General features: G+C 41.9%; 2 protein-coding genes and 1 long non-coding RNA gene across 3 annotated transcripts; 1 reads left to right on the top strand and 2 right to left on the bottom strand.

The window, feature by feature from the left end:
- Positions 1–771: 771 nt before the first annotated feature.
- On the bottom strand, positions 772–2,014 carry LOC144704414 (uncharacterized). Its single transcript, XR_013581812.1, has 2 exons — positions 1,321–2,014; positions 772–1,225 (listed from the first exon to the last, which is right to left on the bottom strand). It is a non-coding gene; the product is annotated as an uncharacterized LOC144704414 (long non-coding RNA).
- Positions 2,015–6,777: 4,763 nt separating this feature from the next.
- On the top strand, positions 6,778–9,775 carry LOC144704794 (hydroxyproline O-arabinosyltransferase NOD3-like). The gene is made up of 8 exons (XM_078577320.1): positions 6,778–7,321; positions 7,493–7,560; positions 8,102–8,303; positions 8,405–8,502; positions 8,575–8,644; positions 8,748–8,819; positions 8,919–9,032; positions 9,486–9,775. Exons 1-8 carry the CDS (start codon positions 6,923–6,925, stop codon positions 9,576–9,578), a joined length of 1,116 nt encoding a protein of 371 aa, XP_078433446.1. The 5' UTR covers positions 6,778–6,922; the 3' UTR covers positions 9,579–9,775.
- Positions 9,776–10,411: 636 nt separating this feature from the next.
- On the bottom strand, positions 10,412–14,076 carry LOC144704795 (gamma carbonic anhydrase-like 1, mitochondrial). Its single transcript, XM_078577321.1, has 2 exons — positions 13,629–14,076; positions 10,412–11,043 (listed from the first exon to the last, which is right to left on the bottom strand). Exons 1-2 carry the CDS (start codon positions 13,993–13,995, stop codon positions 10,667–10,669), a joined length of 744 nt encoding a protein of 247 aa, XP_078433447.1. The 5' UTR covers positions 13,996–14,076; the 3' UTR covers positions 10,412–10,666.
- Between the last annotated feature and the right edge of the window lie 1,652 nt (positions 14,077–15,728).

The following is a 15,728-nucleotide window of genomic DNA, read 5'->3' as shown; positions in this document are numbered from 1 at the left end:
TGTTTTTAAATATAGTCGTGTAAATATTTCTGCATAAATGAAGGTTGTTTTAACTTTACCATTTTGATTATTGATCTCCACAAAGAGGACCGGTTGGAAATGTTCACTTAAATAGATTTTGTGAAATTTCCATGCTACACATCCATTATTGATCTAAGTTATTTATCAAAAGAATGTATGTGATTGTTTTGGCTTAGCTGCATAAAATTGTAGTAAAGCTGTTACAGTCCTACATTTGATTGATAATGGACGAGATTGTTGAAATATGCCGTGCCATATAATAACCAATTTTGAGCTCATCGGGTTGTGATAAAACAATCGTCTAGAGGATCATGTGTGTATCACCCAAGTGGGAGATTGTTGGATCTTAATATGGGGATACACACAATGTGCTGTATATCATGGTTATTATTGCAAATTTTTATCCCATTTAATGTGGTTTATAAGGATAGGATTAATGTATAATATGATCATGTTGCTATGGTTGCACATGCGTAGAAACCGGATCAGTTACATAACCGTAATGGGTGGTTTTGTAAACTGATGCCCATGAAAGACCTATAAAAGTATGGTTGTGGTCCCTGAATCATGCAAGGACGAGGGTCCGAGCCCCCGTTTGCAGATGAGGATTCAGTCTCCCCTGCATTGATTCAGAAGATCCACTCCAATCCATTCAAAGGAAATGGACAGCGGTATGCTTCTTGACGAATTTTCTATCAAATTTAACTAAAAGGAAGATTTAGATTGGAGAGAGAAATGGATCATCAAAGCGGCCGAGAAATCCGTTCGGTTTGTGAATTAAGACCGGATCTTCATAATTCGAGAATTTAAAATTTTTGCACGTTAAATTGAACGTCTAGAAGAAAATGTAAATAAAATGGACGTCGGTGGCGTCTAAGATTCAAATATATCACCGCATTGACCGTAAACATGGCCTCCTCGACGAAGGGAGATTAAGAGAGGAGTAAACCGATCGTCGTCGCAGCCGAGGAATCCGCGCGGTTTGTTCATTGAGATCGGATTTTCGGAATTCGAGAATTTAAAATTTTCGAACGTGAAATTGAAGGTATGAAAGAAAATGTGAATAAAATGGACGTCGGTGGCGTCTAAGATTCAAATAAATCGCCACTATGAACGGAGACACGCCGACATTTCTCCTATACGAAGGGAGATTCAGGGAGAGATAGGAAACCGATCATCCTCACAGTCGAGAAATCCGCGCGGTCTGTTAATTGATTAGGATCTTCAGAACTCAATAATTGAGAGAGACATAGAGGCAACCGATCATCCTCAATTGATGACGATCAGAAGAACACTGACCGAAAAGAAACTTCGCCGATAACCGACCAGCACTTCATTTTACGCCACATATTCGCCAGAAAAGCACACGAACAGCGCAGAAAATTAAACAACGGATCCACAAATCCGAGATGAAGAACAACCGTACAGAAGCCGATCAAAATCACGAAAACAGCGAGGGATAACCGTCACGCGAACCTCACCTGAGATCAAGCGACGTAATTTCACCCAAATTACGATAAATCGAGGCGGGCGGTGTAGATCTCTGGCAGCAATGATCGGCGGGGCCACCTATCCATCCTGTCTGATGCCTCTGTTCTTCCTCAGTCTTTCCGTTGCTCCAGCAACGTATTTATACTGTTCCTCGTATCGCCAATGGCATGTTCTGCTGTCCCGCGGGTTATCGGCAATGCGTTTAACTTGCTCCGGAGTCGTTGGGCTAACCTTGATGGGCCACAACTAAAGTTCCGGATCGTCCGAGAAGTGGACCATGGACGGGACGGCATGAAGTTCGTTCCGTCGTACATCCCAATTTTTAGAGTTTCGTCTAGATCGTCCCGTCCAGGGTTCGTGCCATCCCATTTTTTCGTCCACGTCCCGTCTAAGAAATTCCCATCCCGTCCAACATCCCAGGCCGAAAGAGGGTTTGCATTAAACCACTCAGAAATTCACAAGTGGTGCAGCACGTGCGTCGGGCAGGTGGACCTGTCAGGTGCATACTATACTCCCACAGGACGAAATAACCATCCCGTTCCCCGTCCAAGGCCACAAACGAGACGGTTATTTCTTCCATGGACGAAGCAATCATCCCGTCCGGAGACGGACGGATGATGTTTTGTCCTGTCAATCGTCCGAAGTCCTGGAAGGAACGATTTTTTCATCCACAGATGAAATTACCGTTCCGTCCGTGTCCCTGCACTATAGCCACAACACATGCCCAAATTTGAATTTCATGTTGTTCTCTTTATCTTGGATCACGACGTGGCGACGGATGATGTGCCAGATATCCGTCACTGTAGTACTGATTTCCAAAACTGTTATTCCATGATATGTGCGTTCATCCTCATCCCATGCATTGAATGATGATATTGGATATTGGTTTTTCGATATCCAACATGTAAATCGTGATATAATTTAATAAATTAATGGATGATTTAATCCATAATTAAGACAACTGTCATTTATCTGATTCTTTTTTTGAATGATCCTTATAATCGTGAAACTATTTTATCAATATCCAATTTAGTTGATAGGGTCATCTCCCCGTTATGGATTTGAGCTAACTGATCAACTATGTTATCTTCATGTTTTTCAAGGTATCAGGATTTTCACAATATCTGATACATCCTTGAAATGTTGTAATAAACCAATATCCAATACTGTCATCCCCTACCATTCCCCATTAGACATGGTTGTTTCGTTCTGTTTGTTTGAAACTAGAACAAAATTCACACAAAGCGAACAAAAGAACCGCACACGGGTATGTGTGATGTTCACCTCGAATTCGTGTTTGTTCTGTTCGGAAAATTGAACAGAACGAACAATTCGCACAAATTCGCACAAAAGAACAGAAGGACCACGCATATCCCCCATCCATGCCATATTTGTCCTGATATATGATATCGAGCAGATATTCATTATCTGTCCAATATCCGTTTCCAGCATCTGAGATTGTCTTGATTTCATTTGGGTGTCGGATATCGGATTGTCTAACATTGGATCTCAGATGCATATTAGATGGGTGAACACTATTGTCCGTGGTCTTTTCTCTCTGTGTGAGTGGTCAATTGTATGGTTGACCAAATGTCATCAATAGCGCGTCTATGTAGTATAAAAAAATTCCATACCTAATCTAAATTTAGGGGATGGGGAAAATCGGTTAAATCTGCATTGACCATCAATCCACCATCCATCAACTGTCCATTTATTATCATTAAAATAACACTAACATTAGGGACCAGTCTTTGATTCAAATTTAAGAACATTAAATTGTTGGGAATGCAATCGGAGTCAAAGAATATCTTTTCCTTCCATATGTCTAGAGATAGAAAGAGGTGGGAGGAAAAGGAAATTATGAGAAGCAGCCAATTGGGGGTTTGAGGGGAAAAATAATTAAATAGATGGAAAGAGACAAAAGACGAGAGTTAATGAAATGGGAGAGAGATGGAGAGAGACATGGAACGAGGGAAGAGAATAGAGATGTGGAAAGGGGAGAAGACCAAGGGAAAGGAGCCCTATATAGACATATATATACGAGAGAGAGATGAAGAGAGAACTAAGAAAGATCATTAAACCAGTGTTTGCTCTAATATCCAATATTCATTTTACTGAAGCAGGCATTGGATATCCAGACAGATACTTGCATCAAAAATTAGAAAATTGACTTAGAAAATTGGGATAATTCCATTACTAGTAATAAAAATAAAATGCCAGGTATCAAAAAATCAACTATCCATGTTCGTCATACAAACCTCAAGACGTGGGCAAATGTCGGATATCAGTACTTTAGCAAACAATATTCGACGCACAGGACGATATCGGCATCGGCCACTGGGAGCATTACATCTAACATAGAGCAGAAAGAAATGAACAAAATTTAAATGTCAGTGGTCCGCAAAGTGTATAAATTAATCAACTTCCAGCTTGGCCTTGAAAATAGAACGTGGTCAGCCTAAAATAAATGTTAGACTTCCCAAATTACTCATTTATTATATATACCGCCATCTTAAAAACTTGGATTGCACTTGCTGCATTTAATGCAATTAAAATTCTGGGGCAGATGTCCGGTAAACACTCTTTTCCGAAGAAAAAAAAACATACTCTGCAAGCATGTGGGGTTGCATTTAATAAATTCCGCGGAATATTTCCCCAGCAGGGGATTTCTATACGTTGATTAATTAAAAAATACAGCTTCCCTGAGGACTATTCTGCCCCTCGAACACTGTATTAAATATAACTTATGCGTTAATTTTCATTAAATTCGTTTCTTGGACTCGGAGAAAGAGAGAAGACGAAGATACAGGAGAGAGAGAGAGGAGAGAGTTAGAGAGAGAGTGAAGGGATAGAGCGAGAATGAGAAGGAGAGAGAGAAGGAAGAGAATTGAGAAGGGATAGAGTGAGAGAGAGAAGAGAGGGAGAGGGAGAGTTAGAGAGGAGAGAGAAGGGATTGAGTGAGAAAGGAAGATGAAAGGGAGAAGGAGAGAGAGGAGAGAGAAAGAGAAGGGAGAAAATAGAGAAGGGAGAGAGTGAGAAAAAGAGAAGAGGGGAAGAGCGGAGAGAGAGTTATAGAGAGAGAAGAGATAGAGAAAGAGAAGAGAGAGGAGAGAGTGAGAGAGAGAGAGAGAAGAGAGAGAAGAGAGAGAGAGAGTAAGAGAGGGAGAGAGGGTGAAGACTGAAGAGAGGGGGAGAGAGGAAAGAGATTAAGAGAGAGAGAGAGGATGAAGAGAGGGGGAGAGAGGAGAGGAGGGTGAGAGATAGGGAGAGAGGCGAAGAGAGGGTGAGAGAGGGGGAGAGAGGCGAAGAGAGGGTGAGAGAGCGGGAGAGAGATGAAGAGAGGGTGAGAAAGGAGAGCAAAAGAAGAGAGAGAGAGAGAGAGAGAGAGAGAGAGAGAAGGAGAGAGGAGACTGAGGAGAGCAAAATAAGAGAGAGAAGGAGAGAGGAGAGAGAGGAGAGCAAAATAAGAGAGAGAAGGAGAGAGGAGAGGGAGGAGAGCAAAATAAGAGAGAGGAGAGAGGAGAGCAAAGAAGAGAGAGAGAGAAAGAGAGGAGAGCAAAAGAAGAGAGACAGAGGAGAGCAAAGAAGAGAGAGAGAAAAAGAGAGGAGAGCAAAAGAAGAGAGACAGAGGAGAGCAAAGAAGAGAGAGAGAAAAAGAGAGGAGAGCAAAAGAAGAGAGAGAAAGAGGAGAGCAAAAGAAGAGAGAGAAGAAGAGAGGGGAGCAAAAGAAGAGAGAGAAAGAGGAGAGCAAAAGAAGAGAGAGAAGAAGAGAGGAGAGAGAGAAAGAGGAGAGGAAAGAGAGGAGAGCAAAAGAATGAGGAGAGAGAGAATGAGGAGAGCAAAAGCAGAGAGAGAAAGAGGAGAACAAAAGAAGAGAGAGAAGAAGAGAGAGAAAGAGGAGAGAGAGGAGCAAAAGCGAGAGAGAGGTGGAGAGAGAGAATGAGGAGAGCAAAAGGAGAGAGAAAGAGGAGAGCAAAGAAGAGAGAGAAGAAGAGAGGAGAGCAAAAGGAGAGAGAGAAAGAGGAGAGCAAAGAAGAGAGAGAAGAAGAGAGGAGAGCAAAAGGAGAGAGAGAGAAAGAGAGAGCAAAGAGAGAGAGGAAGAGCAGAGCGAAGAAGAGAGAGAGAAAGAGAGGAGAGAAAAAGGAGAGAGAGAAAGAGGAGAGCAAAGAAGAGAGAGAAGAAGAGAGGAGAGCAAAAGGAGAGAGAGAAAGAGGAGAGCAAAGAAGAGAGAGAAGAAGAGAGGAGAGCAAAAGGAGAGAGAGAAAGAGGAGAGCAAAGAAGAGAGAGAAGAAGAGAGGAGAGCAAAGAAGAGAGAGAAGAAGAGAGGAGAGAGGAGAGAGAGGAGAGCAAAAGAAGCGAGAGAGAGAGAGAGAAGGAGAGAGAGAAAGAGGAGAGCAATAGAAGCGAGAGAGAGAGAGAGAGAGAGAAGGAGAGAGAGAAAGAGGAGAGCAAAAGAAGCGAGAGAGAGAGAGAAGGAGAGAGAGAAAGAGGAGAGCAATAGAAGCGAGAGAGAAGGAAGAGGAGAGCAAAAGAAGAGAGAGAGAGAGAGAAGGAAGAGGAGAGCAAAAGAAGAGAGAGAGAGAAGGAAGAGGAGAGCAAAAGAAGAGAGAGAGAGAAGGAAGAGGAGAGCAAAAGAAGAGAGAGAGAAGGAGAGAGGAGAGCAAAAGAAGAGAGAGAGAGAGAGAGAGAGAGAGAGAGAGAAGGAGAGAGGAGAGCAAAAGAAGAGAGAGAGAGAGAGAGAGAGAGAGAAAGAGAGGGGAGGGCGAAAGAAGAGAGAGAGAGAGAGAGAGAGAGAGAGGAGAGAGAGAGAGAGAGAGAGAGAGAGAGAGAGAGAGAGAGAGAGAGAAGGAGAGAGGAGAGCAAAAGAAAAGAGAGAGAGAGAGAGAGAGAGAGAGAGAAGGAGAGAGGAGAGCAAAAGAAAAGAGAGAGAGAGAGAGAGAGAGAGAGAGAAGGAGAGAGGAGAGCAAAAGAAGAGAGAGAGAGAGAGAAGGAGAGAGGAGAGCAAAAGAAGAGAGAGAGAAGGAGAGAGGAGAGCAAAAGAAGAGAGAGAGAGAGAGAGAGAAGGAGAGAGGAGAGCAAAAGAAGAGAGAGAGAAGGAGAGAGGAGAGCAAAAGAAGAGAGAGAGAGAGAAGGAGAGAGGAGAGAGAGAGAGATAGGAGAGGGTGATAAAAAATTAAAATGCAGGGAGTAATGTACAAATTTCCATTCACACGGTTCTTGGAAGACCAAAGCCTACTTCAAAGAGTCCACCGCAGACCTCTCCGGTCATCACCTCCGTCTGAAAGCGCAGACCAAAGAAGAAGAACACGAAGAAGAACACGAAGAACTCCAAGAACACGAAGAACACCAAGAAGAAGAAGAAGAAGAGGATTAAGAAGAAGTTCGAAGAAGAAGTTTGAAGAAGAAGAAGATGACATGGCGGAGCGCGTCCTCCTCCGGCCGCCTCTCGTTCTTGTTCCTCTTGATTCTCGCTCTAGGCTTCGCCTTCGCCTCCTACAACTTCGTCTCTCTGCTGCTCCGCCACAACGCCGATCTCGCCCGATCCGCCGATCCCGTCGTCCCCCTTCCCCACCCCCCCAAACGCCCCCCCGCCACCGGGAAGCTCTTCCACGTCGCGCTCACCGCCACCGACGCCCCTTACAGCCAGTGGCAGTGCCGCATCATGTACTACTGGTACAAGAAGATGCAGATCGTCGAGGGTTCCGACATGGGAGGGTTCACCAGGATTCTTCATTCCGGGAAGAGCGATCATCTCATGGACGAGATCCCCACCGTCATTGTTCAGCCCCTTGCTGATGGACTCGATCGGGTGATTACCCTCTTTTTCGTTAAATTTAATTTAATTTTAATCTCTTGATTACTTTTTTAATCAGAATTGCGCGTCAAGTCCCTGATTTGATGATCTTTTGGTCATCCTTTTTTAATTGGAATTGCGAATGGAATCGTCCCTGATTTGAATTTTTTTTTTAATTGCGTGTAGGGCTACGTCGTCCTCAACAGGCCGTGGGCGTTCGTCCAGTGGCTGGAGAATTTTCCGATTGAGGAAGAGTGGGTGAATTCCTCCTTGATTATCTTTCTCTTTACGCTCAATTCTTCTGATTTTCGGAAATTAGCATGATAAGTTGATAATCCGGTTGGCTGGAGAATTTTCCGGATCTTGATTCTGCAATCGGCTCTAGATCCTTCTGATCTGGGGACATTGGCCTGATAAATTATTAGTCCGATTGCCAGGAGAATTTTCTTGATCGGAAATAATGAGTCTGATTATTTGATAATCCGATTGGTTTTATAGTTTTCCGATTGAGAAGATGGAGATAAATGAATCGAGTTTTTCGATTGACCCTCGATCCGCCAGATCAATGATAATCCGATTGACTGGAGAATTCTCCGGTTGAGTAAGAGCGAGATAAGTGCTTTAAATTTTCCGATTGACCCTCAATTTTTCTTATCAGAGAAATATTCTTGATGATTGGGTAATCCTGCTGGGTGAAGAATTTTTCTAGAAATGAATTAAATATTGCGATGGACCCTCGATCCTTCTGATCTGGGAAATCAGTCTGAGAAATTGATCTTCTGATTTGATTTCTAGTTACATTCTTATGGCGGAGCCCGATCATATATTCGTAAATCCACTGCCCAACCTGGCGAGGGCAGATAATCCAGCGGCCTTCCCTTTCTTCTACATCACGCCCAATCAACATGAGAAGATCATCAGAAAGTACTATCCAGAGAAGAAGGGCCCAGTCTCGGACATTGATCCAATCGGCAACTCCCCTGTGATCATCCACAAGGTGCCGAAGATCTCCCAACCATGTTTTTTTTTTTTGAAACAGTTTTTTTAAAAATAGAGTAATTAAACGAATTGCTGTTATTCCTTTTTTTCTCTCTTCAGAATCAGCTAGCGAAGATTGCTCCCACCTGGATGAACGTCTCACTGAGGATGAAGGACGACCCAGAGACGGACGAAGCTTTTGGATGGGTTCTAGAAATGTGTGACTTCTTCATTTTTCTCAAATTTTAATTCATTAAGTTTCCTGAAGCGCTTTCTTTTTATGCAAAAAGGTATGGATATGCTGTGGCCAGTGCTCTGCATGGAGTTCATCATATTCTTCGCAAAGACTTTATGATTCAGGTTCTCTCTCTCTCTCTCTCTTTCTATACATATCTATATATATATGTCAATCTGTTTAAGAATCGCCAGCTGATGAAATTTCATAAAATTTGGCTTTGGTCAGCCCCCTTGGGATCTTACATTGGGAACGGCTTTCATTATTCATTACACGTACGGTTGCGACTATAATATGAAGGTGAGGAAGTTCTGTTTCCTATTTCTTGAAAAATAATTAGCATCTGATGATGCCATTTTTTCATTTTATCTGATTTTTTCTTCGTGGGATTCATGGTAGGGTGAGCTGACGTACGGGAAAATTGGAGAATGGCGATTTGATAAAAGGTCACATCTGAGCGGACCAATTCCGAGGAATATACCACTGCCCCCACCTGGCGTTCCAGAGAGTGTGGTATGCTTCTCTCCTTGGATTTTTAAATTTTCGGTTCAGTATGAAATTTCTCTAATACTCTAGTACCCTTTTTGTTTTCACACTAAATTATTCTTGGATCACTGGCAAAGTTTAATGGACGGATGGGAAATGGGGAGTACCAAGAACTAATCGTTCATCATTCGTGACATTTGAATAAAAAACAGAACGAAACCGCGCAATTAAGTAGTAGAGATGAAGAAAGTCTAGAGAATAGATTCAAGAAGGAACTAACAACCTCATCCGAATCATACGCACTGTGCTTTATGTGAGCTGATCTTTATGAATTCTACTCTTTTTTTGGATTAAAATGTTTTGGAATATCTTAAGAAGTTAAAAACCTTGGTAATATTTGAATAGAATCTCTTGGTTGGCATGCGTCGCTTTCTCTCTACCTACCTACCTACCTACCTAACATAGCGGCACTTGATGCAGGTCACACTGGTGAAGAAGGTGAATGAGGCCACTGCAAATATTCCCAATTGGGACAACAGTAAGATAGAAAAGGATGATAGTTTTTCAAGATAGATTTTGGCATATAAATACCTCACATACAAATACAAAAGAGAGATACATGGATAGAATTGTGGGTAGAGTCTTCTGAGATGAAATCCCAAGAGACAATTGGCCCAGTTCTGTAAAGTTGATTCCTCTTTGTTGTCTGCAATCTTCAAACTGTTATGGCGATTCATGCCCATCAATAATCTGCAGTATGTCATTTTCTACCCTTATGCGTTCGGTTTGACACCCGGTCAATGCATCAGAAAACAATAACTAAACATCTAACTTTGACATTTAACAAAATTCCAAGAAATTACTAATTGATTTTTTTCTAAGAAAAATCTGTACCCTTCGTGAATTTTGGTGTTACTATAATGTTGGCTTTCAGTACCGTGCCATTTCAGGTCACAAATAATTTCGGGTATTTGCTTTTTATCACATTTTTGCATAATAAATCATACATTAAAAGTAAATTTATTTTTGAAGCACTATTGATTTTTTTGAATCGTATATTTCCAGATGTTTTTGAACAAAAAATTAATAATATCTGTGAGTATTCTGCCCTGGTGGTTAATATGTGCGGAAGAGATTAACACCGTAGATTTACAAGTGGCGAATGATTGATTATCAGAAGCAAGCAAACTGATGTGGAAACCACAAAAAAAGATGTTATCCATGAACATTAGACGAGGAAACCAAGCAAAAGGGAGAAAAACCTTCTACTTCAAACAAGCATCTCATGTGATTTGAAATTCTCCATATTATAGTCACGATAACAAATTGCATGAAATTGACTTCTTAATTTAGACGATTGACAGAGAAAAGCAAAGAGATATGAAAAGCACAAGAAACAAACGAAGTCAAGAAGGATCAGACATAAAGATAAAGAGAATAATGTTCCAAGGGTCATGTTTTCCTCATTTTCAGGAGAAAAAAAGATAGTTTGCTGCTACCGCTGCTGTTGCTGATGAAGATGATGATGACGACGACAATGAGAGTAAAGAGGTTCAGTCATGCACATCAGATTGGGAAACCGCGCAAAATCTACCACCTTAGAGATCCTTTATTCCAGGAAGAAAGAAAGAAAGAGATTGGCAACCATTCCATGGGTAGTTTCAGAGGGGGATGTTGAGGGCCTTCTTTAACTTTTCGACCTCGAGGTAGACGGTGGAGTAGGGAAGGAATTCTGAGAAATGAGATTGCATTAAGTCGTTGATGGCCGTGGCAAGCTTGGGGATTTCAAGAATTTCCTCGTTGGTGAGCTTCCTGACAAACCTCGCCGGATTTCCGGCCCAGAGCTCACCAGAAGGGATGCGGCGACCCGGGGGCACGACAGTCCCCGCCTCCAATATGGAGTTGGTTTCCACCAGAGAGCCTTCCATGAGAATTGACCTCTGCCCGATAATGCATTCCGGCTCGATGTTGGATGACCTCAGCAGGGTCCCCGCCCCCACCGTCACGTACCTTTCAATCACCGTCTCCGCCGGCAGACCTGCCTCAGGAGTGGTCAACAGCTGCTGATAAAGATAGCAAAATGGGGATAGAGATGAAGCCAAATAGACATAGATAGAGGAAGATTATATATATCTACATATACACAGATAGATAGAGAGAGATATATGAAGATATGTAGAAAGATAGAGAGATAGAGATAGAGCGAGTGAGTTAGAGAGACAGAGATAGGGATAGAGATAGAGCAAGTGAGTTAGAGAGACAGACATAGAGATAGACATATAAAGATAGGGACAGAGACAGAGATAGAGATAGAGCAAGTGAGTTAGAGAGACAGACATAGAGATAGACATATAAAGATAGGGACAGAGACAGAGAGATCTAGAGAGATAGAGAGAGAGTGAGAGAGATACAGATATACGAAGAGATATAGAGAGAGTTAGAGAGATGGAGATAAATTGAGAGAGAGATAAATCGATAGAGGGATGAGTTAGAGAGACAGATAGAGATGGATACAGAGATAAAGCGATAGAGATAGATTGACCGAGACACTGCGGTTGAGATAGATTGGTTGCGAGAGTTAAAGAGACTGCGAAAAAGATAGATATACAAAGAGAGAGAAAGTTAAAGAGGGAAAAGGACCGAGAGAGACAGATATAGAGGTAGATAAGTAGAGAGAGAGAGACATATATAGAGGTAGCTAGATAGATATAAAGAAAGATAGAAAGAGAGATAATGAGACAGAGATAGAGGAAGATAAATAAATCCACAGATAGATAAATTGATGGATGGGTAGATCGATAGATATATAGAATACATAGAGAAAGAGACTTTTCCTGAAGCTCATCAACGAGAAGATTTTATTCATATATTAGGAGACTGATACAAACCTTCCCAGGACTTACCTGGAAAAGAGAAGAAAGAAAGACCATATCACATGTGCCACTCCAAGCAGCACGTGTGGGACTGACATTAGCGGGAATTCCCGCAATAAATACAAGTTCAACTTAAGAGATGACGACATGGATTTTCTTGACAACTCGCAGAGGCAATTTCGGGCAGGGTGAGGAGTTCCTCCTCCTCAAGGGAAGCCGTGACCAATCTGTTAGAGTCTTGATGAGATAACTGATTCTTGAAACATAGGGTTATAAATACCCCCTTGTAAGTTCATTAGACGAACTTTTCATGAAGATCACCCTGTGTTTCTTGGCACGAGTAGCTGTATCTGGCTTTCGTGAGGGCAAGAACTCCAGGTTCTTGAGAGTTTGTTCACCAATTGTTCTCTCTTACCTCTTCCATCTCTCCTATTCTCCTCTCTATTCCTCGTCCCATTTCATGATTTTGTTAGATCTCCATGGGGATCGTAATACAATCCTGCACACCCTCCATCTCTCACCTCTCCTACCTTATATCGTATTCTCGTCTCCCGCATTTGTTCTTCAACTGTCTCCCTCTCTCGTTATCTAAACTTAGTACATTCTTGAATTGATTACCTTTTTCTGGAAATTCTTGATTGACATCATCACGATCCATCAAGAAGACTCTTGACTCCTCAGGAAGGCAGGACAATACGAGTCTGAGATAGCGGGAGTCGTATCAGGTATCAATAATCGGAGCCTTTAACTTAGCCCGCACAGTACCCTAATGGACGAGAACTTGATGTGGAGATTGGTTCTCCTTCAACCATTTGTGAAATTATAATCCTAAAGAGCCTAGAAAAATGCCTTTTTTTTACTTTCCCTGACGGGCAAAGGTCACACCACAGAGAAGCCCTATTGTTGGAGAGCATCATCCAATAACTATTTTCAAGATTTGAAGGAATAATTGCAGATATCAATATGTTTGAAAATTTTCAATGAAAGATACGATAAAATATGATTCAAGAATTAATCGCCCTAAGCCCTTAACATCCCCAGAAAAGATAATCTTATTTCTTCTCCTTCATTGGACAAAATCAGCCCACATCAAAGCACAGTAATTGGATAAAAAATTAGGGTTTCAAACAGGAAAGCATCGTAGTTGTCAACCAACAAAGGAGTTCAAGAGCAATAAAAAGATCAGAGATTTCAAACTTTCTATGGTCAGCAACACGCCAATCCTCAACCTCCAAAAAAGAAAGATGGCAAAGGTTTTCAAGAAGAGTGGGTCAAAATAAGAGACAATTGGAAAATAGGAGAATTCGATCTGTGACGGAAATATTCTCTGAGTTGTTATTTTTTTCAGATCTTCTGATATTCATACAGTTTCTTTCATCGCATGGGTACAGAATGCGAACTACACTCCACCAGTCATCCTTCATTCGCAGAAAACTTACATTTTTCATGAGAATGAATTGAGCCACTCACAATATAAATACCAAAAATTTCCCTCTCATACAATTATTAAACGCTAGAATCAATGATCAAAGTTCCATCCTCAATGCCAAGCAAGAGAACTCGAAACTATCCAAATATCATCCTCAACTTATTTAAAATCTGACAGCCAATCCGAGAGGAGAATCATCAATAACTGGTAAAAGCCCTTTCAAATCACGCAAACTCTCAAAAGAGACGCGTCGAAACGCGCAATAATCACACACTCAAACTGAAAATAGGGCGAAAAAAGAGAAGCAGAGATCACGCAAACCTGTAGGGGAAGTCCACGCGGCATGAACAACGCAACGCTCCTGGACATTGGAGCAAAACCCAACAGTGATTTTGTTGAGATCCCCGCGTAGAACAGATCCATTCCAGACCGACGCCCCATCACAGACGGTAACCTGCCCGGCAAGAACAACATTTGGGGCGACATACGCATCGACGGCGATCTTTGGAAGCCACTGACCCAGTGGAATGATCCTCCTCTGCCCTCTGTAATCCCATTTCACTCGATCGGAGGAGTTCGACGTCGCGGCCGCCTCCGTTGACAGATTCCGACCGCAAGCAGATCGAAATGGAGAGCTGAAGAGGGGCATTAAACTCCTCCTCGACGCTCGCATCAGAGAAGACGCCATCTTCGTCGATTCGATCTCTTCTCCTACCCAGTCTACGGTGAAAGTGGATGAACACGAGCTTTCCCCAATTCCCAGGCCTTCAAGTCTACAAGTCTACGAGAAGAAGAGAAACATATATATATATATAGAGAGAGAGAAGTCACACGTGTGAAAGAATTAATGACCAGTGCTTCTTAGAAAAGCCATTATAATTCTAGCAAAATGTGCCACCAGTTGACATTCATGATCTTAGATTATGAAATTTTCTTGTAAAATATAGCTAAAGCTAATAACATTTTATGTGTTGAGTTCCATAGAGACTTCACATCCAGCATTGACTAGTTGTCATTCGGAATGTGTAGTTGGGGGCAACATTTGTCACAAACCCTTTCATCTGACAAGTTGATAGCTGAATGAATTTGCCTTACTCGTGTAATTATATCTCCCAATGAGATCTAACTATTAATCCACGTGTAATTATACTCGTGTAATTATATATCCCATTGGATAAACATGAGCTTTCTTTCCCCAATTCCCAGGCCTTCAAGTCTACAAGTCTACTACAAGAAGAAGAGAAACATATATATAGAGAGAGAGAGAAGTCACACGTGCAAAATAATTAATGACCAGTGCTTCTAAGAAAAGCCATTAGTTGCCATTTGTGTTCATAGATCATGAAATTTTCTTGTAAAACACAGTTATACATTGATAAAGCTAATAACATTTTATGTGTGGAGTTCCACAGAGTCTCCACATCCAGCATTGACTAGTTGCCAGCCATAGTTCAGGATCATTTGGGATGTAGACGATGGAAGGGACGAGACGAATCTTGCAGATTCGTCTGAGCCGCTAATAACATTTCGTCCCCTCCCGCGTCCAAAATTTTGCAGATTCGTCCGAACCGCCCCGTCCAAGAATTCGTCCCCAAACAAAATAGTTCGTCCACGTCCCGTCCATGCCAGTTTGTTACGTCCGGAGAAATACCGTCCCGTCCCTCGTCTCAGACCAAATATCCATTAAAAATAGTTCCAATGTCTGATTGAATTAATATGGATTTTTCTAAGTTTTTTAGGGAAATATGGAGGTGAGGGATAGCGGAGGGACATATGTACAATTACTTTTAGGCGGTGTCAGTTTCGACGCGCAAAAAAAAGTAGGGAGTTTGATGCAAAATGTCAAACAATTGATATAGCAATGCCACGTGGCAAGATCTTAACCGTCGACAGCAAATCCAACAGATTTTTACCATCCATCGTCCGAGACCTTCCGGAACAAATTTCCGTCCTGGTTTTTGTCAAACCTCGCATTCGAGATGATTTTTTCCGTCATGGGACAAAAAACCATCCCGTTTACGTCTTTGCACTAGAGTTGTCGCTCGGAATGTGTAGTTGGGGGGAACATTTTTCATAAACCCTTTCATCCGACGAGTTGATAGCTGCATGACTTTGCCTTACTCACATAATTATAACTCCCAATGAGATCCAACAATTAATCCACCATGTTTGTGCCATTTTCGACTCCTTGTCCACTAGCTCCATGGCTTAATCATCAGTGAGTGGCAAAGGGATGTCAAAATAGTGCAGACTATCCTTCATGATGATATCAATGATGACCGCCGTGCATGACACGTGGCAAGTTTTTTTTTGTAGTATAAGTTTCAGTTGTCCAAATGGCCCGACCAATTTTGTAACAATTATCCCATTCTTGCTCACATTATCTATGGTAATGTCAATTACATGCAAGCAAAGAAATGA

Source organism: Wolffia australiana, chromosome 6, assembly GCF_029677425.1.
Source record: "Wolffia australiana isolate 7733 chromosome 6, ASM2967742v1".
Lineage (NCBI taxonomy): Eukaryota > Viridiplantae > Streptophyta > Magnoliopsida > Alismatales > Araceae > Wolffia > Wolffia australiana.
This window is presented reverse-complemented; position numbering and strand designations above follow the sequence as displayed.